General features: G+C 38.8%; 1 protein-coding gene and 2 long non-coding RNA genes across 26 annotated transcripts in view; 1 reads left to right on the top strand and 2 right to left on the bottom strand.

Annotated features, from left to right (window-relative positions):
- The window catches only part of cyth1a (cytohesin 1a), a 102,632-nt gene that overhangs the window by 32,137 nt on the left and 47,169 nt on the right, over positions 1-23,326 (top strand). For 10 of the 24 annotated variants that reach the window (XR_015479510.1, XR_015479508.1, XR_015479518.1 and 7 more), the window contains exon 1: positions 8,543-8,727. The exons of 11 other annotated variants lie outside the window; for them this stretch is intronic. Coding sequence is in view for 1 of the 13 variants with exons in the window: in NM_214682.3 (NP_999847.1) it covers positions 8,700-8,727 (28 nt within the window). In the remaining 12 variants the exon portion in view is untranslated. Of the gene's footprint in view, positions 1-8,542; positions 8,728-21,232; positions 21,504-23,326 lie in introns of those variants that run through there. 3 more of the 24 variants (XR_015479511.1, XR_015479523.1, XM_087242135.1) reach the window with 1 other exon arrangement.
- On the bottom strand, positions 13,794-15,596 carry LOC147846102 (uncharacterized). Its single transcript, XR_015481408.1, has 3 exons — positions 15,578-15,596; positions 15,222-15,505; positions 13,794-14,469 (listed from the first exon to the last, which is right to left on the bottom strand). It is a non-coding gene; the product is annotated as an uncharacterized LOC147846102 (long non-coding RNA).
- Positions 16,894-19,971, bottom strand: LOC147846101 (uncharacterized). Its single transcript, XR_015481407.1, has 3 exons — positions 18,171-19,971; positions 17,973-18,103; positions 16,894-17,200 (listed from the first exon to the last, which is right to left on the bottom strand). It is a non-coding gene; the product is annotated as an uncharacterized LOC147846101 (long non-coding RNA).

The following is a 23,326-nucleotide window of genomic DNA, read 5'->3' as shown; positions in this document are numbered from 1 at the left end:
TTAACAGTTTTCTGTTAAAAAACTGTTAACTGTGAACTGTTTGCTTGTGAAATGCTCATTTCTTCCACTTACTTACTTTGCGTCCTGTAAATAGCGAATGCGCTCTTGGCGCGATGCAGCTGCTCTTAAAGGGAATGTGAGATGAGACTCTAATTGGTTTATTCTCAAAACACACCTATAACTCATTAATAAAATAAGCTCAACCCTTTTAGAACATGCGCCGCGGCGCAAGGCAGATTTCCCGTCCTTAAATTAGCAAAAACGCGTCCTGACACGCCCTGAAAGCGTTTGCGCCCTGCGTTTTGCGCTCTGCGCATGGACCGTCAAAATAGAGCCCTCAGTGTGTCATGTGTAGTGAGGTGCTCTCACAAGAGAGCACGAAACCTTCTAAATTAAAACGACATTTAGAAACCAGACAACACTGAAAACCCTTATAAGTTGACTGAACTAAATTAATTAAGTAAACTCGTTGCCTCAATTTAATTGAGTAATGGAGTCTCCCAAAACTTGCATATTTACGTCTATTTAACTTGCCAGTTTTGTAGACTATACTTAAAGTTCAGTTCACCAAACTTAGTTCTTAGGACTTCAATACTCAATTAAATTAGGGCAACGAGTTTACTCAATTAATTTTGTTCAGTCAACTTATTAAGGTTTTCAGTGAACATGTTTTATTAACAGTTCAGTTTAGTTCATGGTAAATGAACCTTTCATTACCTTGTACAGTATTTACTGTTTTTACTTTGTAAAATTTCAATAATTTGATCCATGACAGCAATAAAATATTGTTTATTTGTAAGTCTCGGTGAATGTCTTATGATTTATCTGTCACTACTTGTGTATGCTAACAAATAAATACAAATTAAGTATAATTCCTAATATTGGATTATAGTTCCTAAAAATTTGGGTCGCGGCCTGATGACCATGTGAAAATATGGATCCCATGGCCAAACCAGTAGAGAATCCCTGCTCTACAGCACATGCATTTTCTCCAAAATGACAAAAGCACTTTGCAACAAATCATGAGTCACTTTGTCATTTACATAACATTTGCATAAACCTCAGATGTGAAGCCCACACCTTCAGGAATCTCATTTGCATGCTGCAGATTGCATAATTCTCCTCAGTTCAGAGTCTGCAAGTTTCCCTGATTGTAAGATGGACCTGTTTGAAGACAAGCATGTCTTGTCTCAGTATTGTTGACGTATGCGGCTCATTTTTCATACGCAGTGCAGCAGGACTCAACAGAGGACACATTGTTAGTCTGAGAGACAGCCGTGATATTTGTTAATCTATGCAGGAATTCTGCTGTGAAGAGATGCATGCTTGACAAGTGGCCTATACTGTACTTATCAACACAGGCTCATTGTGAAAAATGTACCCCTGTATACACTTTCATCCGCAACATCAAGCCACCCCCCCGGTCCTCACTTTCATCTGCCTTTTCTCTTCCTTGAACAGTTTCAGTTCCTTAAAACACTCAGAGGTAAAGATTCCCCTTCATCATTGTTACGTCCTTGTGCTGAACTCTTCGCCTCTATTGCATGAGTGTCTGTTCTATAAGGTTCTATCTGTTAATGCTAGTTAGCATTAACTACTCTAAGGCCCCGTTTACACTAATGCGTTTTAGTTTGAAAACGCATAAGTTTTGCTACGGTTACGCCATCCGTCCACACTACGCCGGAGTTCTCGAGCGCCGAAAACGGAGCGTTTCGAAAACGCTGGAAAGGCCATTTTCATTCTGAAACGCTGCTGCTCCATCTCAGTGTGGATGGGGAAAGACGGAGACATCTGAAAACGGAGGCAGGGCTGCAGACATTCGCCTCTCTGATTGGGGCTTTTCCTCAATATTAAGTAGCCCACACACAGTTCAGTCTCGCATCCTCTTCTTGTAAGTTCAGACTTCGCAAGTTTGATCAAGGCTGCATCTCTTCTTCTCAGTTTGATATGGAAAACATACCGAGGACACGCGTCAATCTTCACAGGGAACAGTGTACTTTATAACTTCATTCACATCACCTTGGCTACGTTGTTTCACTTTCTCAACAATAAAATGTAAACTTGATATAAGGAACTGCCTATTTTTATTTTAATATTAACAACTAAACAGACAGCAGAAATGTTGAGGCGTCGTGCTGCATGAGCGTCATCTTCACTGTGTGGATATTTATAACAAAACGGAGCCGATAACAACTGCCTCCTTTCAATTTCAGTGAAAATACGAAACACACCCTCTCTTTTGCTGAATATCAGTTTTAATAATCGATAATGGCCATTATAAAAGTATAACATACAATAAGTTTATACATTATAGGAAATGAAGGCAAGCGATCAGTCAATATACAGAATGTAGGCTACGTGGCTACATTAATCATTAACTTATCTTTGCGCTCAGCCAAAACACGTTACCTGAAAACAAGTAATAGATTCCAGTGACCAAAGTCAGGGAATATGTCGTTAGATTAAGACAACAAGATGAATGAAATATCCCGTTTAATAAATATAGTGAGATTAGATCCAGCGGGAGATGCTTGATGAGAAGTCCGACTAGCAGAGCTCTCATCTGGGTAGATGGGCTGCAGCCCTTGCTAAAGAGTGTGTGTGTGGTCACGTGATGTGCGTTTTCAGCGTTTTGGTGTGGACGGAGAGCAGTTCAGAAACACTGGGTAAAACGCGAGTGTGGACGCGGATCATTTTCATTCTAAAACGCCGTTTTAAAACTAAAACGGACTAGTGTAAACGGGGCCTAAAGCCTGATTTATACTTCTGCGTCAAGAGACCGGCGTAACTCACGGCGCAGGCAACGCGCACAGCTGTGCATTTATACTTCTGTGCGCTGTCTCTGTTGGTCTGCATTAACACTTCCGAAACGCTAGTGGGCAGTGAGGTGTAAATGTTCCTCTGTGTCGAGTTTCTTTGCTTCTGTTTTGCGTTTCCTGAACACTTCCTGGTTGTACAAGTGACTCAAACTCGCTCATTTTGAGGCAGGAACCGGCGTACGTGCAACAACTTTAACTATGAGGTAAACACAAAACAAAACTTTCCATCAGGAGCTCCTTCACGGGACTCCACACTTGTAAACAATCGCTCGCGCCATTCGCACGGCTCTCGGTCCCTCCCAGACTCGTCAGCACTACCAAGCCGACCAATCACAGAGCTTGCGCTACGCGCTGTTGCGACGTGTAGTTACAATTTTTGAGAGGTGCACATCAGTGACGCCGACGGCCATGGCGAAGGGCTATGCGTCAGCGCCGTAGCATACGCCGGTGTTTGACGCAGAAGTATAAATCAGCCTTAACAATAAACAACCCCTTTGTCTAAAATCAAATGCTTCATCTGTAAGACATATATGACGTACTACATAATCCCAAATGTGTGTAAGAATGTTAAAATCCAGAGAAATCAGTCATTTCACTAGTGAGACAGAGTGTATGATATGTGTGCATGTTAATGACGGTAATAAATGCTCTGCTACTGTCGCGCTCGTCTCTCATCTTTCGCCTAAAGCAGGGGTCACCAAACTTGTTCCTGGAGGGCCGGTGTCCTGCAGATTTTAGCTCCAACCCTAATCAAACACACCTGAACCAGCTAATCAAGGTCTTACTTGGTATACTTGAAACATCCAGGCAGGTGTTGGAGCTAAACCCTGAAGGGACAACGGCCCTCCAGGACCGAGATTGGTGACCCCTGGCCTAAAGTAACAGTAAGATGTAATGAAGACCACAACTCCCATGATTCCACACCCAGTCACTAATGCATCATCAAAATGGGCGTTTGTTTATTGTGAATATGCGCCCTCTAGTGGCGGAAATGCCTTTAAGATAATAAGTCATACACTTTTAAAAATGTAAAGTTTTGCTGAACAAATGCGTGCTTGTTAACTAACATTAATTAAAGACAGAAATGTTGGTTCGTTTTTTATTGCATTTATTATACTTTTTTTGCTGTTACTTTAATAATAATAATTAAAAACGAACTTTCCAGTCATATGTTACGTATTAAATGGATAACTCAACAGGTGTGGTGTTGCTCAACAACATTTCTCAGTGTCTGTGAACGACTCTGTGTCTGTTTGTGTTGTTTTTTGTAATTACTGAAACCGTTGTCATTGTTTAACCTTCTAGTAATGCAGATGTCTTTTATTCGCATGATACACTTTAATCCTTGTTGTATAATAAGTAGTAACTGTTTTAACACAGTGCTCACGTCTGTTTATTCATTCTTTCATTCAGTTTCCTTTGGCTTAATCCCTTTATTCATCAGGGGTTGCCACAGTGGAATGAACCGCCAACTTATCTAGCATATGTTTTAAACTGCGGATGCATTTTCAGCCACAACCCAGTACCAGGAAACATCCATACACACTCATTCACACACACACACACACTATGGACAATTTAGTTTATTTAATTCACCTATAGCACATGTCTTTGGACTGTGGGGGAGACTGGACACAGGGAGAACATGCAAACTCCACACAGAAATGCCAACTGGCCCAGCCGAGACTTGAACCAGCAACCTTCTTGCTGTGAGGCGACAGTACTAACCACTGAGCCACCGTGTCACCACGTGTGATATTGTAAGATGCGTCTTATTTATGTAAACTGTACACCTTTAATGGCTCAATCAGGTGTTGTCTTTCTGTCATGTTGTACACACACACACACACACGCACACACACACACACAAATCTGTGTCTGTGTTCGTCATTCACTCTCCCTGCCCCCACACTCCCACACACAGACACACACACAGAGCACAGCACAGGGTGTGGATGGTGAAACTCAATACTGTGGCTTTGTCTCAAACCCCAGTGAGCTGCCTAACTAGACGCCACTTCAAACATGTGTACTTTCTTTCACAAATCCATTAAGATGAGTTGTTTCTTGCTAGTGTTTGAAGTCAGTTTCAGCTGTGTGAAAGAAGTACCTTAGTACCTTAGTTGTGTTTTAGGTCTGGTCCTGGAAAGTTTATGATGACTGAAGCGACTCACTTGAGGGACTGCAAAGCTTTGCACTGACAAGTATGATAAAGTACAGCTCTAGACGTGTAAATGACTTGAATTTATTTACTTTTTGTTATTGGTTCAACTTTGTGATTTGGTTTGGCATTGGTAAATCTGTAAACCCCTGGAATCATTATACAAGAAGAGCACTTTACAAAGTGTGTTTCCCCAAAGATCCTGCATTGTTATTATTGAATGAAAACTCTCGATTTCCCTTAAATGCAAAGGTCCGTAAATTTTGGTTAGCTGCTTCAACTGCTACAAAGAAAATGTTGGTACAGTGGTGGAAACCTCCTCACGATCTCTCAGTCAAGCACTGGGTACATTCACTACTGGAAATACTGTATCTGGAACTGCCATCAGCACGGATCAACCAAGCTAAACTAGACATTCTTACTGTATGGAAAATCTAAATATGTGACATCAAAGACATCTTGGACACTAACCCTCATCTGATACTACGGATGTCAAATTTAATGTAAATTATCTAATGGGATGGGGGGATATATATGGGGTAATATCTGTTAAAAGTATTTTTCTATCAGTAAAAAATTCATTATTTTCATTTTCCGAAATAAAAAAACTGAATTACAAAAAAACTAAATACAAGAGACCACTTACAATCCATGATTAAAAAAAACCTTGACTGAACCATCACTGACTGTAATATCTTAAAGAAACACAGCCTTTTGAGTTTTATTATGATTAAATATTTTTCAAGAGTTCACACTTAGCTGATGATTGATTATAAGCAAGTTTGGCATGCTGTCCCGGGAGAGAGCCCTGAGCTCGAAGGTTCTTGAGCCCTGGGCTCCCTCCCGTTTGGAGGTAGAGAGGGGAGCCTCGAGCTCAGGTAGATCTCGACAACTCCCCTTTTTATAATAGCTAAAGATTAAGATTGAAGGCTATTAAAAGATATGCTGCATTATTAGATTACCTGTATTGAAATTTAGATTTAACGATTAACTTGTTGTACATGTTTTTGGAATGTGGGAGGAAACTGGAGAACCCGGGGAAAACCCACGCAAGCACGGGAAGAACATGCAAACTACACACAGAAACGACCACCGGCCTGTTAAGGAACTAGAACCGGTGACGTTCTTGCTGTGAGGTGACAGTGCTAGTCACTGAGCCACCGTGCTGCCCTATGGAGGGAAAGGTGAAAAGGTAGGGGTGGAAGGGGGGATTCTTCAAATCGAAGATGACTGTAGTGAGAAAACCCTGACTCTTTATAGTGGTTAGGAATGGCCTGATTGGTGGATCAAGCATGCTAATGCAGAACCAGCCGTGTTCAATCATAATCACGTGCTCCTCTCGAAATTAGTTTATGAATAAACTTCACCAAGTATTTGTTTTGTTTTTAAAATGATTCATAATCTTGCTGCTCCTTCTTTAAGAACATTTTTAAGTCTTACATTAGTAATTAATAATAATAATAATAATTCCTTACATTTATATAGCGCTTTTCTGGGCACTCAAAGCGCTTTACACAATTAGGGGGATTCTCCTCATCCACCACCAGTGTGCAGCATCCACCTGGATGACGCGACGGCAGCCGTTTTGCACCAGAGCAGACACCAGCTGATTGGTGGAGAGGAGACAGAGTGATGAAGCCAATTATGCAACACAATCTCACGGCAATTCGTAACTTTTTCATTTAGTGGCTAATTCGTACAAATTCGTACGATCTAATTCGTACATTTTAGTACGATTTGCATATCCCCCAATGACGGTTGGGTTTAGGGGTGGGGTTAGGTGCCACGCCTCCTTTTTAAAATCGTACATTTTCTTACGACTGAACTCGTACGAATTCGTACGAATTAGCCACTGAACTGCCAAAACGTAAAATACTTATGTTTTCTCGTGAGATCAGGCTGAATTATGATATGGGGAGGGTTAGAAGGCCATGATGGACAGAGGCCAGTGGGCAGATTTGGCTCTTTTAACAATCACAGAGAGTCAGGACCTCAGTTTAACGTCTCATCCGAAAGACGGCGCTCACTGAACAGTATAGAGTCCCCGTCACTATACTGGGGCATTAGGACCCACACAGACCACAGGTTGAGCGCCCCCTGCTGGCCTCACTAACTAGCTTTCCCATGTGGTCTCCCATCCAGGTACAGACCGAGCGCAGCCCTGCTTAGCTTCAGTGGGCGAACATGTGAGAGTTGCAGAGAGCTCGCTGCAGGAGAAAACATTTAGAACGACACGCTCCATGGGGAGTGTATTGTCTTTGGATGTAAAGCCTCTTTTGGCCAATCGTCTTTTCCTTATAGAGCTACATGTCTATGGAGTACTCTTCCAACAGAATCGATTAAATGCACAGATTACAAGGTGTTTGCATGCCTGACCAGGAGGTGGTTTTGGTCAAGTCAAATTTGTACACACTGAGTGTTGTGTTTGATTTGTCTGCATGTGTTTAGTCTGTATGTGAGTGAGTCTGTGTGTTTTAAATGGCAATTTTACTGTATTATTGTTTTTATTTGTTTAATTGTTTTAAGATTTACCTGTCCAGGGAATGCAGGTGGAAAATAGCTAAAACCTGGCACAAAGCATTCCTTTTTGAGGTTAATGTATATTTTGTGCATGTCCCTGTTAAAAAAACAACCCCCCAAAACAAACAAACAAACAAACAAACAAACAAACAAACAAACAAACAAACAGGAATTGATTTAAACTGAATTAAATAATTGTAATATTTGTAATTTAATATTTTTCATTATTTGTAATGATTTAAAAATATATGAAATATATTATTTATTTATTATAAAATATTTAATAAAATATTTAAATAAAAAGCATGAAATTCATGAAAATCGTTCAAGAAAAGTATTCAAAAATGATGTCCATTTGAGGTTATTTTGTGATCATTTTAATTTCTCTTTTAATATTTCAAATACCTTTTATGAAAACATCAAATACGGGTGAAATAAAGTGGTATTATCATTAAAAAACATTATATTATTATTATTGTTATATAATATACTATTATTTTACCAGGAAATACACATTGAGATTACAAATCTCTTTTACAAGAGCATCCTGGCCAAGATTAGGTGTTTAAGATTCTGTTATCTTATACAAAAATAAACTTTAATTTTATAATTGTCCAATATTTAGCTATGCGTCTTATTTGTTTAGAAAGTTTGTGGCTCATATTTGAATAAGTTTAATCTAGAAAAATTGGTAAATCACAAAAAAGTCCTTAAGTTTGTTGTTCATACTTTAAAAACTACTGGTTACAAAATGTGTAAATAAATCTAGACTAGAGTATCTAAAAACGAGTTTTCGTTTGTTTATAAAGTTTGTTGATCATATGTGTACAAACATTGGCCAGTGCAAAAAAAATTTTGGTCTAAATACACCCAACACAACAACAGCCCTCGGTAAAGAGCGAGTGAGCGAGCTGGGGTTTGAGACGCGGCCCGTGTCGGAAGCGGGTGCAGTCATCCGGTTGAGGCGCTTGTTGTCCTCTCGGTGTCGGGACTCGGGATTGGCCCGTCACGGTTAAAGACACTCCCCTGATCACGGACGAACACCCTTCCTCAACCGCGAGCCTTCCGGTCTCGAGGATTACGCAAAATATTCTGTTCACGAAAGTTGACGTTGAAGCTGTAGTTGTAAATCGAGTCAGTTTGTAGTAACGTTCCTTTATTTTGATTTATCTGACGGAATAGAGCGACCCAAGAGCGCGATGGTGCTGAAATCTGAAGACGGTGTCGGTGAGTGACGACCAACAGCTGATACTTTACTAAACTTACTCAACAACATGTCTGATAAACATTCAGTGCTGTCGAGTGTGATGTTTGGGATGAATTAAAAAACGAAATATTAAAGAAAAAAACGACATTTGATTCATTCTACAGCGCGTTGACTCCATTAGACGTCAATGTTATTTATCTAGAAAAGTCTGTTCTTAAATTGTATAGAGTCTAATTTTTGTTGAAAACAAATAATGTAGATAGAAAAAAAAAACAGATACAATGTTCTACAGTTTTGTGTAATCTAACTGGCAAAGATTGATGCAAAGTTTAAACGTAATTTAACTATTGTTAACTAGACACTAAAGTACTACTGAAAGTAATCGAAAAATACTAACAAAAAAATAAATAAATAAGATTTAGGTTAACATTCATTTTATGAATCCATAATATGTTGTTCCATGCTTTCATAAGCGAGGTAATGTTGGTTTTATATTCACACATTCATTCAGTGACAACTTGTGACATGCTACCTAACGCTACCTATATTGTTTACCATGGTACTTTTAGTATTGGGTCTGAAATCACATGCAAGTATGACTTGAAATCAACATTAGCACTGTTTATTTGACTGTGAACAATGTTGTACTGTAATAGTCATTGGCTGCTAAAATTATTTCACCATTTAGAGTTTGCAATAAATATTTTGAGAAATTATTATTAAGGAAAAAGTCTGAATGTGTGAATATAAAACTTCAATGCTTTCATACCTTATAGCTAGGGCCAGACAGAATCTGTGAATATGTTTTGCTATTTCTGTGGAGAATTTTGTAAAAAAAAATCTGTGGATTTATGCGGAATGATATTAGGAGAGTCATATCCAGGGCCAGATGGAATCTGCGGACGATGTTTTTTGCTATTTCTGCTGAGAATTTTGGTAAAAATCTGCGGATTTCTGTGGAATTATTTTGGGAGTATCCAGCAGAGGATCATAACTAAAACCTTAATATATTAAATAAAAAGTAATAAATTACTGAATAGAAACTGAATAAATTCAGATTTACACATTTACTCAAGTAAATAAACAGAATTAATGATGGGCTAAAAATCTGCAGAAATCTGCGTAAAATCTGCGGAATTCTGCGCGCGAAAACTTAATGAAAAAACATGTTTTTTAATTTTTATTTAATATTTACAATGCAAATCCAATTATCCATTTATTTGGTAAGTTTCTCATATTATATATCTACTAGGGATGCAACAATACAGTGAGCTCATGGTTCAAAACATACCTCGGTCTTTTAACGCGATTTCCATTCGGTTCGGTTCTCATGGCTTGACACGCGTGTTTTTTTAATTCTATGGGCAATAGGAACAGTAAAAGGTTAAGGAGAAAAAAGTAAAAACGATTTATTGCAATACTCATTTTGTTTTACTTAAAAGGCAAGAAAAGTACACAAGTTCCTAGTTTATTTTATAAAAAAAAAAAATTAACTCTGAAATCTCACATCTGCTGGTTTATTGCTAGCGGTGGTGAAGTGAGGCTGAGGCAACAGTAATATAATATAATATTGAACCATACGGTACGACCTCCACGGTTCAATACGCGCTTGTGAATTGTGGTTTTCTCCGTTTTACGTTAAAATAATTTATGTTTTAAATCTCCCCGAATTGACTGTGTGTGCCTGTAAGTCCATGAGCTGAGATGAGGAAACTCCTCCCCGCGAGTAAATATTCAATCACTATGCTCTTAAGTTAGGGGGCGCTTGACCATCATTCCACACTTTAACATTGCGAGCGGCGGTGAAGTGAGGCTGAGGCAACAGTACAAGGAAGCACCGGCGAAGTGAGGCAACAGTACAAGAAAGCGCCGCCGTCTTTCAAATCTGCGGTGTGAGGACATTTCGGTTCTGCCGGTAAGCATAATGCCAATAAAAGAAAAAAACGGTGAACAAAAAATAACTGCAAGCATTGTTTTACATGTATAACCATGACTGCACATCTGCAGCGCCATCACCCAGCAATATCACTGTCTTAGGCAGGATGGCAGAGAAGGTAATAAAGTCCTCCAAATAGCAACAATCCCTCGCTGAATCTTTCAAGCAAACATACCCAACTGGTTCCAAGAGACATAAAAATAACAAAGGCAGTGCGGCTGTTTATTGCTAAAGATTTGCCGCCGTTTTCGGTGACTAGAAATGTGGGCTTTTGTCATCTTATAAAAGCACTCGATCTGCATTACAGACTACAGTCTCGCATTTTTTCAGATCCGAGATAATGATTATGGTTTATTTATGTTTACTTCAGTACAAATATGTTTATTTGAAATGGCCAATTTATCTTTATTAGCTTCACATGTATGTTTATTTTTAAAGTGTAGGATTTTATGTGTTCCCCAGTTAATACATGGGCTACCAGCAGCAGTGAGATTTCAGTGTTAATTTTTTATACATTATAGCACAGGTGTCAAACTCAGTTCCAAAAGGGCCGCAGCTCTGCACAGTTTAGTTCCAACCCTAATTAAACACACCTGATCAAACTAATTGAGTCCTTCAGGCTTGTTTGAAACCTACAGGTAAGTGTGTTGCAGGGTTGGAACTAAACTGTGCAGGGCTTCGGCCCTCCGGGAATTGAGTTTGACACCCCTGCATTATAGGAACTAGTGTACTTTTCTTGGCTTTTACGTAAAACAAAATGAGTATTGCTATAAATCGTTAATCTTTACCTCTTACTGTTCCTATTGCCTATAGAATAAAAAAAAAACACTTGTCAAGCCATAAGAACTGAACCAAAAACCGTGGTAAAAAGCTGAGTTGTGTATTGAACCTTGAGCTAACTGTGTTGTTGCATCCCTTGAAACCTCATTTATTCATCTTTCCAAGAATATATAAATCTAGTCTTGTGGTCCAGAGACACAAATAAGTGTTTATTTCTGAATTTAAAGGCCTGACTTTTTTTATTGTCATTTCTATAAATACTATTCTTCCAATACATCTAATATTTAACACCAGTTTTAATTAGGGGTGTCAAAATTAATCGTTTCTTCGGTGCACCGCGATGCAGACGCGGACAATAAGGTATCGGTTCAGTAATAATCATAACCGGTTATTATGTACTGACGTCATTTATCTCCTGTGCACTCTGTCGCGAAGGAGGTGAGCGCGAGTATTTACAACACTCAGCCAACTCAGGGCCGGTCCGTGGCATAGGCACCATAGGCAAATGCTAAGGGTGCTGTATATCCAGTGGGGCGCCAGAAAGGAACGCGCTTCAGTTGGTTTTGTTTTCGATATTCCTGACACACATTCAGTTATAGACGGCAATAACTCAAAAACCTCTTACCCTAAAAAGATCTAAAGTGTGTTTCCTACAAAAAGACAAAGCTGGTTATGTTTCACAGCTGTCTTTTTAATTTTTTTCACTCAACATTACGAGCACTTCTCCGTTTAAGCCCTCGCAATATTTGTTTAGCCGGGAGAGCTCGCGCTGAGAGGAGCTCTCAGGAAGGGACCGTCGGAAAAGTGCTTATTTTTTTTTCGTTTTTTTTTTTTCCGTTTTTCTGCTCCGCTCAGCGCAAGCTCTCCCTGTTGTGAGGGCTTAAGTGTGTGCGTGCGCACGGGCGTGTGTGTGTGTGTGTATGTTTGTTTGTTTCTTTGGTGCCGACTATGTTTGTGTATGTGTTTGAATGAGAGATAGTGTGGTGCTGTGTGTCTCTGTGTTTATACAGACAGCTTGTTATAGCCTCCCCCCAAAATATAACACTGTATATGGAAGGCATCGTCAATGCACCGAGATATCGAATTGAACCGAATCGAAGGCATGATAATCATAACCGAACCGAACCGTAAGACCAGTATAGGTTCACACCTCTAGTTTTAACACAACATTTCACTCAAAACACATGTTTTAAATGTTTTCCAGAGCTGTATATTGTATAGAACAAGTGTGATGATGCTGTCAGACTGCTGCCTCTCTAATGTCAACAGTACCTCTTCATGTGAACCGTCTTTGTTGTTTAGGCAGTTATGAATTAATCATTGTGTTGAAAGGCCTCGTTGATTTTGCTGATGGATGAATGTTTTATTGTTCTGTGATCCTCTTAATAATGCATGTGCTCAAGCTGTTTTGTTATTTGGTTGGTTGGTTGTTTGTTTTTCCATCTTAAAATGTTTTCCACGCCACTCATCCTCTTGTATGTGATTATTGCTATGACAAAGTTCGAAAAAAACCCTGAAAACTGGTTTGTTCTCACTTTTATCGCTCATTAACTTTTGCACATATACCTGTGAAGTGAGTCTGTTCAATTCCTGCTAGTGCGATTTCTACAGGCTGCAGCTTGTCCAAACTCAGTCTCGCATTCTCAGCAAGAAACCACACATTCAGACTATATCGTGCACACCACTCAACACATTGAGCATTGTGTTTTCTGAATGTTTAGCTGTGGCATTATAATGTGTGTGTTTGTGGCACTTGTTGGCTGATGGTGAGGAATGTGTCTCAGCTGTCTGACTTCACTGTGGGGGATGGGTGCTTACTGTGGGAACGCTGAATGCTGAACACTGCCATGCTGACCGGTGAAATGCTGAGCAGCCTTACACTGCCATGCTGAACAGTGAAGTGCTGAACGTGAAATGCTGAATGTTAAATACTGGAAGCTGAACTCTGAAATGCTGAACATTAAATACTGAATGCTGAACTCTAAAATGCTGAACGTTAAATATTAAAATACTGAATGCTAAAATTTTGAACGCTGACCTCTGAAATGCTAATTGGTAAATGCTAATGCTGAACATTAAATACTGAACTCTTAACTCTGAAATGCTGAACGTTAAATACTGAATGCTGAACTCTGAAATGCTAATTGGTAAATGCTAATGCTGAAATGCTGAACGTGAAATACTAACCGCTTAACTCTGAAATGCTGAACGTTAAATACTGAATGCTGAACTCTAAAATGTTGAACGTTAAATATTAAAATACTGAATGCTAAAATTTTGAACGCTGACCTCTGAAATGCTAATTGGTAAATGCTAATGCTGAACATTAAATACTGAACTCTTAACTCTGAAATGCTGAACATTAAATACTGAATGCTGAACTCTGAAATGCTAATTGGTAAATGCTAATGCTGAAATGCTGAACGTGAAATACTAACCGCTTAACTCTGAAATGCTGAACGTTAAATACTGAATGCTGAACTCTAAAATGTTGAACGTTAAATATTAAAATACTGAATGCTAAAATTTTGAATGCTGACCTCTGAAATACTAATTGGTAAATGCTAATCCTGAACATTAAATACTGAACGCTTAACTCTGAAATGCTGAACGTTAAATACTGAATGCTGAACTCTAAAACATTAAATATTGAAATACTGAATGCTGAAATTTTGAACGCTGAACTCTGAAATGCTAATTGTTAAATGCTAATGCTGAAATGCTGAACATTAAATACTGAATGCTTAACTCTGAAATGCTGAACGTTAAATACTGAAAAGTGGAACGGTAAATACTGAAATATTGAATGCTGAAATTTTTAATGCTAAACTCTGAAATGTTAAACAATAAATGCTGATGCTGAAATGTTGAATGTTAAATACTGAAATGCTGAATGTTAAATGGTAATGCTGAACGTTAAATACTGAAATGCTGAACTCTGAAATGCTGAACATTAAATACTGAAATGCTAAATGTGAAAAACTGAAATGCGAAATGTTAGATGCTAATGCTAAATGATAATTGCTGAAATACTGAATGCTAAACTCTTAAAATGTGAAAAACTGAAATGCGAAATGTAAATGCTAATGCTAAACATTAAATACTGAAATGTGGAACAATAAATACTGAAATTTTAAATGTTAAATACTGAAATACTGAATACAGATTTTTTTACGTTAAAGACTAAACGTTAAATGCTGATGCTGAAATGTTGAATGTTAAATACTGAGTGCTGAATGTTAAATGCTAATGCTGAATGTTAAATATTGAAATGCTGAACACTGAACTCTCAAATGCTAAATGTTAAATGCTAATGCTGAATTGCGAATCATGAAACACAGAAATGCTAAATATTAAATACTGAAATGCTGAATGTTAAACTGAAATGCTGAACGCTGAACTCTGAAATGCTGAACATGTAATACTGAAATGCGGAACTCTGAAATGCTGAACGTTTAACACTGAAATGCGGAACATTAGATACTAAAATGCTGAATGTTAAAAACTGAATGCTGAAATTTTTAACATTGAATGTAAAATGTTGAAATGTTCAATGTTAGATACTGAACGCTGAACGTTAATGCTGAATGTTAAATACTGAAATGCTGAACTCTAAATGTTAAACGTTCAATGCTGAGGCTAAAATGTTGAATGTTAAATACTGAAAGCTGAATGTTGAATACTGAAATACTGAATGCTGAACTCTAAATGCTAGATGTTAATTGCTAATGGTGAATGTTAAATACTGAAATGCTGAATGTTAAATACTGAAATACTGAATGCAAAAATTTTTAACACTGAACTCTGAACACTAAACGTTAAATGTTGATGCTGAAATGTTGAATGTTAAATACTGAACACTGAACTCTGATGCTGAACGTTTAATACTGAAATACTGAATGAAATTTTTTAACTCTGAATGTTAAACGTTAAATGCTGATGCTAAAATGTTGAATGTTAAATACTGAACGCTGAACGTTAAATGCTAATGCTGAATGTTAAATAATGAAATACTGAACTGAACTCTAAAATGCTGAACATTAAATGCTAATGTTGAAAGTTAAATACTGAAATACTGAACTCTGAAATGCTATACGATGAACTCTGAAATGCTGAACGTTAAATACTGAACGCTGAACTTTGAAATGCTGAACATTAAATGCTAATGCTAAACGTTTTACGTACCATACCCCTGGTTTTATTGTACACCTGCGTAAATGATTTATGTCCAATAATTTGTTTAGGCAAAGAACAAGAATTCAAAATACTCATTAATTGTCATTTCAACTCCTTTAGTCAGCAGGTAATTTATACAATTTAATTAAATTTATTGTTTCTCAACCACGTTCCTGAAGAACCACCAATACTGCATGTTTTGGATGTGTCTTTTGTCTTTTCCACCCATTGCAGGCCTTTCAGTCTGTGCTAATGAGCTGATGATCTGATTCAGGTGTGTTTGGTTAAGGACACATGGAAAATGTGCAGAGCTGGTGGTCCTCCAGAAATGCGGTTGAGAAACATGGATTTAAACTAATGTATGATTTTTATTGTATTTTTTTTCCGGTATATATTTGTGTAGGTATTAATAGATCAAAACTAATGTAATGGAGCATTATTTAAATTTTATTTTGACATTTTATTTCTAAAAATCGAATCTAAAATCACTCATGCAAACTTATTTTAAGGTGGACCTCCAATCTTTGACCCATTTATGTGAATGTATATAAGTGATGGTTTAGTTCCATGTTGTCGTTAGCGGTTTGGGTGTTGTAGAGTAGATCTAGTAAGAGCTCTTGCACATAGTGCGGGTGTGGACCGTTTAATCCACCGCATGAGAAAGACACTTAACAGGAAATGTCACCTCATGATGAACTCTGCCAGGAACAAGCATTTGTCTCCAAGTCCAACAGTAATATCCCAGTGCAGCTGAGGATTATGGGAAATGCAGTGCAGTTTAATAACAGTAGTGTGTGAGTTCTCTGTTATCTGGGACAATATTGACTTTTTTTTTTTCCTCAACTTGGCTCAGTTTCCTGTTTGTGTGCTGTTGATTATCATGTGACTTCCTGTCATGTGTCCTCAAGGCGCTGTGTTTACCAGGTGAAGCGCATATGTGTGGTAATGAATTTGTGTGTATATGTTCACACCATCGTTGCAGATAGATACAGGACGCACAAGTTTATTTGTCACAGTTTAGCACTGTAGTGTAAACACTGAAGTCTGAAGTTTTTTCAGTTTTTAGAGCGCTTTTACAAAACCTGTTAAATCTAACTTGTTAATCATGTGTGTTAAAATGGCAAAAACGTGAATTGTTGTGAGTTGAAATTAGTTTTTCTTCTGTTGTGTACACTTAAATGTGCAGTTTCAAAATGCAACACGTTCAATATGCTGAACGTTAAATACTAAAATGCGGAACATTAAGTACTGACATACGGAACGTTAGCTACTGAAATGCGGAACGTTAAATTCTGAAATGCGGAACGTTAACTACTGAAATGCGGAACGTTAACTACCTAAATGTGGAAGGTTAACTACTGAAATGCGGAAGGTTAAATTCTGAAATGTGGAACGTTAATTACTGAAATGCGGAACATTAACTACTGGAATGCTGAGCGTTAAATACTGGAATGCGGAACGTTAACTACTAAAAATGCGGAACGTTAACTACTGAAATGCGGAACGTTAACTACTGAAATGCGGAACGTTAACTACTGAAATATGGAACATTAACTATTGGAATGCTGAACGTTAAATTCTGAAATGCGGAATGTTAACTACTGAAATGCGGAACGTTAACTGCTAAAATGTAGAACATTAACTACTGGAATGCGGAACGTTAACTACTGAAATGCGGAAGGTTAAATTCTAAAATGCGGAACGTTAACTACTGAAATGCGGAACGTTAACTACTGGAATGCTGAACGTTAAATACTGGATTGTGGAACATTAAGTACTGAAATGTGGAACGTTAACTACTGAAATGCGGAACTTTAACTGCTGAAATGCGGAAGGTTAAATACTGAAATGCGGAACGTTAACTACTGGAATGCGGAACGTTAACTACTGAAATGCTGAAAGGTTAAATTCTGAAATGCGGAAGGTTAACTACTGAAATGCGAAACGTTAACTACTGGAATGCTGAACGTTAAATACTGGATTGTGGAACATTAAGTACTGAAATGCGGAACTTTAACTGCTGAAATGCGGAAGGTTAAATACTGAAATGCGGAACGTTAACTACTGGAATGCGGAACGTTAACTACTGGAATGCTGAACGTTAAATACTGGAATGCAGAACGTTAACTACTGAAATGCGGAACGTTAACTACTGAAATGCGGAACGTTAAATACTGAAATGCAGAACGTTAACTACTGAAATGCGGAACGTTAACTACTGAAATGCGGAACGTTAACTACTGAAATATGAAACATTAACTATTGGAATGCTGAACATTAAATTCTGAAATGCGGAATGTTAACTACTGAAATGCGGAACGTTAACTGCTAAAATGTAGAACATTAACTACTGGAATGCGGAACGTTAACTACTGAAATGCGGAAGGTTAAATTCTGAAATGCGGAACGTTAACTACTGAAATGCGGAACGTTAACTACTGGAATGCTGAACGTTAAATACTGGATTGTGGAACATTAAGTACTGAAATGTGGAACGTTAACTACTGAAATGCGGAACTTTAACTGCTGAAATGCGGAAGGTTAAATACTGAAATGCGGAACGTTAACTACTGGAATGCGGAACGTTAACTACTGGAATGCTGAACGTTAAATCCTGGATTGTGGAACATTAACTACTGAAATGTGGAACTTTAACTACTGAAATGCGGAACTTTAACTACTGAAATGCGGAAGGTTAAGTACTGAAATCTGGAACGTTAACTACGGGAATGCTATACGTTAAATACTGAAATAGGGAATGTTAACTACTAAAATTCGGAATGTTAAATACATTCGCGCGGCTCTCGGTCCCGCCCAGACTCGTCAGCACTACCAAGCCGACCAATCACAGAGCTTGCGCTATGCATTGTCGCGACGTGTAGTTAAATTTTTTTGAGAGGTGCACGTCAGTGACGCCGACGGCCACGGTGAAGGGCTATGCGACAACGCCGTAACATACGCGTGTGTTTGACGCAGAAGTATAAATCAGCCTGAAGTGTGTCTCTTTCGCGAGTGGATTTGCGACGGGGACAGGGTGAAGGATCGCGTACAAAGCAGAGCTTGCAAGCTGTTTTTTTTTGTCGACAACATGAACGTTGTCAACATAACTCACTGAATATCCAAAATACTTTCACACTGGCGACTTCATTGAAAGAGGAGAGGGTTTAAGTTCTGTCAACGGGTCTCCTGCATCTGCAGTTCAACAAGCGTGTTTTTTTCCTGCTTGGCAAGCCAAGCTGACATGTCATGGGGGCGTGGCAGCATCGACGATTCCAATTTTTTGATTCGATAATCAAAATTGAGCATGAATTTCAATCGATTTCGATTTAATATCAAAATCGTGGCACCCTTAATTTGAACACTTTTGAAATTGGAAAAGCCGATATGAACATCTCACAAAGCAGTTTCAAAGTGAGCATGTTTAAATGTCTACTCTGATATTTTTGTGTCTGCTACACATAAACAGCCAGATTACTGGTCAGTTGTACAGTACTCTGACCACCTTTTTTGGTGAACTGTTTCTTTAAGTACTGTGGGTCCTTGACTAACAGGGCCTGTACTCTACTGAACACCTGTGGCGATGATGACCTCATTGATGGATTGGGACAAAGACACCTTTCACACTCTTAGACATTCTGCTCTTCTTTGTGTTTGTGAACATGAAAAGCTCAGACTGTCCAAGATTAGATATTTTTCGTCTATAGGTGACTCTTTGTGGGTTAAAAAAAGAAACAAGGGTTTCTTCATGAATAAAAATGAGATAATGCTAACATTACGCATTAGCCACCGCGTCAGTCAGAGGCTGTAGTCATGTGTGGTGTTTGCTCATCAGATTTCTCCTGTATGCGCTTTCATTTGCTCACATAAACGGCAGGATGTTTACTCTGCAGAGCTTCAGGATGTTTGCTCAGCACAGTGGCCTGTCTGCTTCGCAGATCTCAGATCAGATCTTGCAGCAGAGTCCTCCGGTGCCCCGTGAGTGTGTTTAGCTAGGCTAATGCTAAAAATAAATCACTCTGCATTCCTCGTACAGAAACAATCGGTTATTGTTGTTGGTGTTATTTTTGGTTCAGGCGTACTACATTGGTTTCCTAGCTTTCACTCACTCTTGCGTGTGGCGTGATGGTGAAAGAGTGTGTTTGTGACACAGAAGTGTGTCATTTCCTCAGAGATCTGACTTAAGACTCTCTCTGGACACTCTGAGCTGGCCGATTCCAGGAAAATATATTCAGGTCATGATCTCAGATGAGCTCTTATACAGGTCATGCTGTTATTAGTTTATCGACATTGATGAGCTACATACTGAGTGCCCCAAAATGTGGATAAGTACATAATACATCTGTGAATACTTCAAATCCTTGACCTTTTTTAAATTCCATGCTACATGCTACTTTTAGCTCAACAAGCACCACCATTTTGTGAAGGTTTCTAATGAATCTGAAGTAGTAATGTGCGCAATCACTTAGGGCTGCGCAATTAATTGAAGACAGTTGTCTGGTTCTTTTTGTCAATAAAGTCAGTTCTAGTAACCTCCAGGACTCTCAGATGAAGCAGTATTTATACTGTAAAAAATGCACGGTTCCAAACAATTCCTTTATGTTGTCCCAACTAGGCACGAAAACCGTTTTCAAGGTATACCATGGTTTGGAAAAGTCAAGTTTTAAAATCGCCTAAATTTTTTATGCATACCTCCGCCTATCCACTTGTTAAGTGTGACGTCACGCGAAGCCGCTTCCGGGTCCAAGAGCTCTATTCAACCCTGCTGAAAAATCCAGCTTAAACCAGTCTAGGCTGGTTGGCTGGTTTTAGCTGGTTGACCAGCCTGGTTTTAGAGGGGTTTTGGCCATTTCCAGGCTGGTTTCCAGCCATTTCCAGCCTGGTCTTAGCTGGTCAGGCTGGAAAATGACCATCTAAATCCAGCTAAAACCAGCTTGACCAGCCTGGTTTAAGCTGGATATAGCTGGTTTTGGCTGGACTCCCAGCTTGGCTAGGCTGGTCAAGCTGGTTTTAACTGGTCATCTCCCAGCCTGACGTGGAAGTGGTCAAAACCCCTCTAATACTACCAGCCTGGTCGACCAGCTAAAACCAGCCAGCCAGCCTAGGCACGTTTACAAACGTTTACAAAGTGATTAAATACTTTTGAAAATCACGATCACAATATATATGTCCATGCCTAATATCCGATGGCCAGAAAGTGATACATTTTTTTTATAAATTTTTACAATTTTGGTGCATTTAACAATTCAGATATTGTTGTGTACACTACTTTATATAAAATTAACTTTAATGTGTGATATGAATTAAAAGTGGTCATAAACAAACAATTTCTCAACTGAAATGAGTGGCAGCTTGGACCCAGAAACAGTATTACATACGTCACCAACACGTCATCACTTAACAAGCAGATACCATTCAATAGTAAAGACATTCATCAGTTAATAAAAAGTTCATTAAATGCACCTAAATGTGAAAACTCTCATTGGTGAGTTGATTTTTAGCATGGTTTCTGACTGTTTGAGACTAAATTGTTGCTGAAGTATTTGATTGACTGTAAAATTGACTGTAAAAGTAGTGAATGTGCAGTAAAGGGCAAAAAGTATCCACTAGATGGGGCTTGCTTGTTTTGAAGGCTTGATTTCAGAGAGAGGAGAGAGAGAGAAAAGAGTGTGGGATGGAGAGGAGCGTCTGCACATGGACTTGAGCAGTATGTGAAATGACTCTTCCTGTTTCTTGGTCTGCTGTAGCTAATATCTGTCTGAACACTTGACTGCCACTTCTTACCTTGCTTGAGTTCAATTTTGGGGGGCTGCACTGCTCATTTGGATAATGAAGGAGGTTGTTTTGATGAGTGAACGGAACTGGATGGGGATGGCAGAGACATTTCATTAAAAATCCCAGAATCAGGTCAGTTTGCTTCAGCGCTTACTTGGCTGGCTGTTTACATTTTATAAAGCGAATGTGTCTGTAAAAGGAACTGTCTTGAATATTAAGCAGTTTCATTACAAACTAGAAGATGATTTGTGAACTGTTTGGAAACTTGAGCATGTTAGTGTCATTTGTTCCAACTCTGGTCCTCTATCATTCACTGGATATACAACCATCCACTTTATTTCATCCCTTGTGCATTTACAGGTGCAAGCTGATTCATGTAAGGAATGAAACCGATGCTCAGCTCGAGCCTAGAAAGATTGTGATTTAATATCAGTCTTGATTCTGGGAATGTTTACCATTTCAGGTATGCTTTTTTTAAGGCTAAATCCTGAAACAATCCTCAATTGTAGCAGAGCTTAAGCCAAGAAGCCCCTGTGAGGAATGGTGTTGTCTCTTTTATCCAGAGCATTGTTGCTCTGATGGCTTTATGGAGTTCAGTGATCAATGATCCGCCCACTACCTCTGTGTTCACCCGCCAAGCAATCCCACATGGGCCTTGGAAATGCTGGACTCTGCCTTTTTCAGCTGGCCAGAACCGGTCCGCAGTACATTAAAGTGAGCCCAGTGCCTCGAACAATGACAGCACACATCCACAGAATGCGTTTGTCAGTACTTCAGCCTTTGGGTCAGCCTACAGAGGTCTGGCATGCTGCTCTACCTTTGCAAGTGCTTTGGTTGGTATGTGTGGAAAGTAAAACCAAAGAGATACGCACTTTATTGGGATCAAATCAAATTAGAAACAACCTAAGAAAAACGACTTAATTAGTTGTGGAAAGAAAGCAGACAAAATAGAAGCATCTCAAAAACAGCACCTGGGTAAGTTGTAGCAAATTGGTTAAGCTTTAGCTTTGGGAGATTTTTGGTCTCCACAAGGAGCGAGCCACAAGTTATCCATCCGGTTAGTAGGCATTTATAACATTCCATCCATTTGACCTCTGTAGGGTTGCAGGGATGCTGGGCCGCCGGCAAGGACCACCCTAGATGCATGCAGACATCACAGGGCTATTATGTTTTTGGATCGTGGGCGAGACCTGAGCACCAAGAAAACCAACACCAACATAGTGAAAACATGCTAACTTCACATAGAGGCTCTCATTGCTACAGGGGTTTAAACCGAGAACTTGTTCTTGTGAGACATTAGTGCCACAACTAGCCACCATGTTGGCTTTTATCATGTTTTATGCAGTAGTGCCATTCTCTTTGTATTAAATATCTGGAATGACACTAAATGTGGGTGTAAAACATCATGTTTACTTTCAACAACATTAAGAGGTAGTTTGGATATCGTTTTGTGGTGTAAATGCTTTACTCAGTGATTGAATTTGAGTGGCTACAAAAGACAAACTGACTGAAAACTTTATTATTATGGGATGTACTGCGAGAAAAAAGACATTAATTATTTGGCTTGATACCAACACAGATTGTGATTTAACTCATGGTTGACATCCACATTCTTCCAATGACTTAATTTCCCGCTCACTCATGAAATATTGACAACAGTGAACCGCGGAAGGGAGGTGAAATAAGAGGAAATGATCTCGGGGAATTCTGATCACGTTATCAAGTCAGGTCACTTTTGTTTATATAGGGCTTTATTCAGTGTTGATTGTGGCAAAGCTAGCTGAGGAGCAGAAAAAAGAATAAAGCATCAATTTAATAATTCAAATCCAACCAAGCAAGCCAGAGGAAGTGGAGGAAAAACCAGACAAACCAGGCTCAGTTTGGGTAACCAGTTCTTTTGCCAAACATAAAGATGCAGAGCTGCAGTCTACAAACATCAACCAAGTATGCAGGCT

The sequence above is a fragment of the Danio rerio genome, chromosome 3 (assembly GCF_052040795.2).
Source record: "Danio rerio strain M-AB ecotype USA chromosome 3, GRCz13ab, whole genome shotgun sequence".
NCBI lineage: Eukaryota > Metazoa > Chordata > Actinopteri > Cypriniformes > Danionidae > Danio > Danio rerio.
This window is presented reverse-complemented; position numbering and strand designations above follow the sequence as displayed.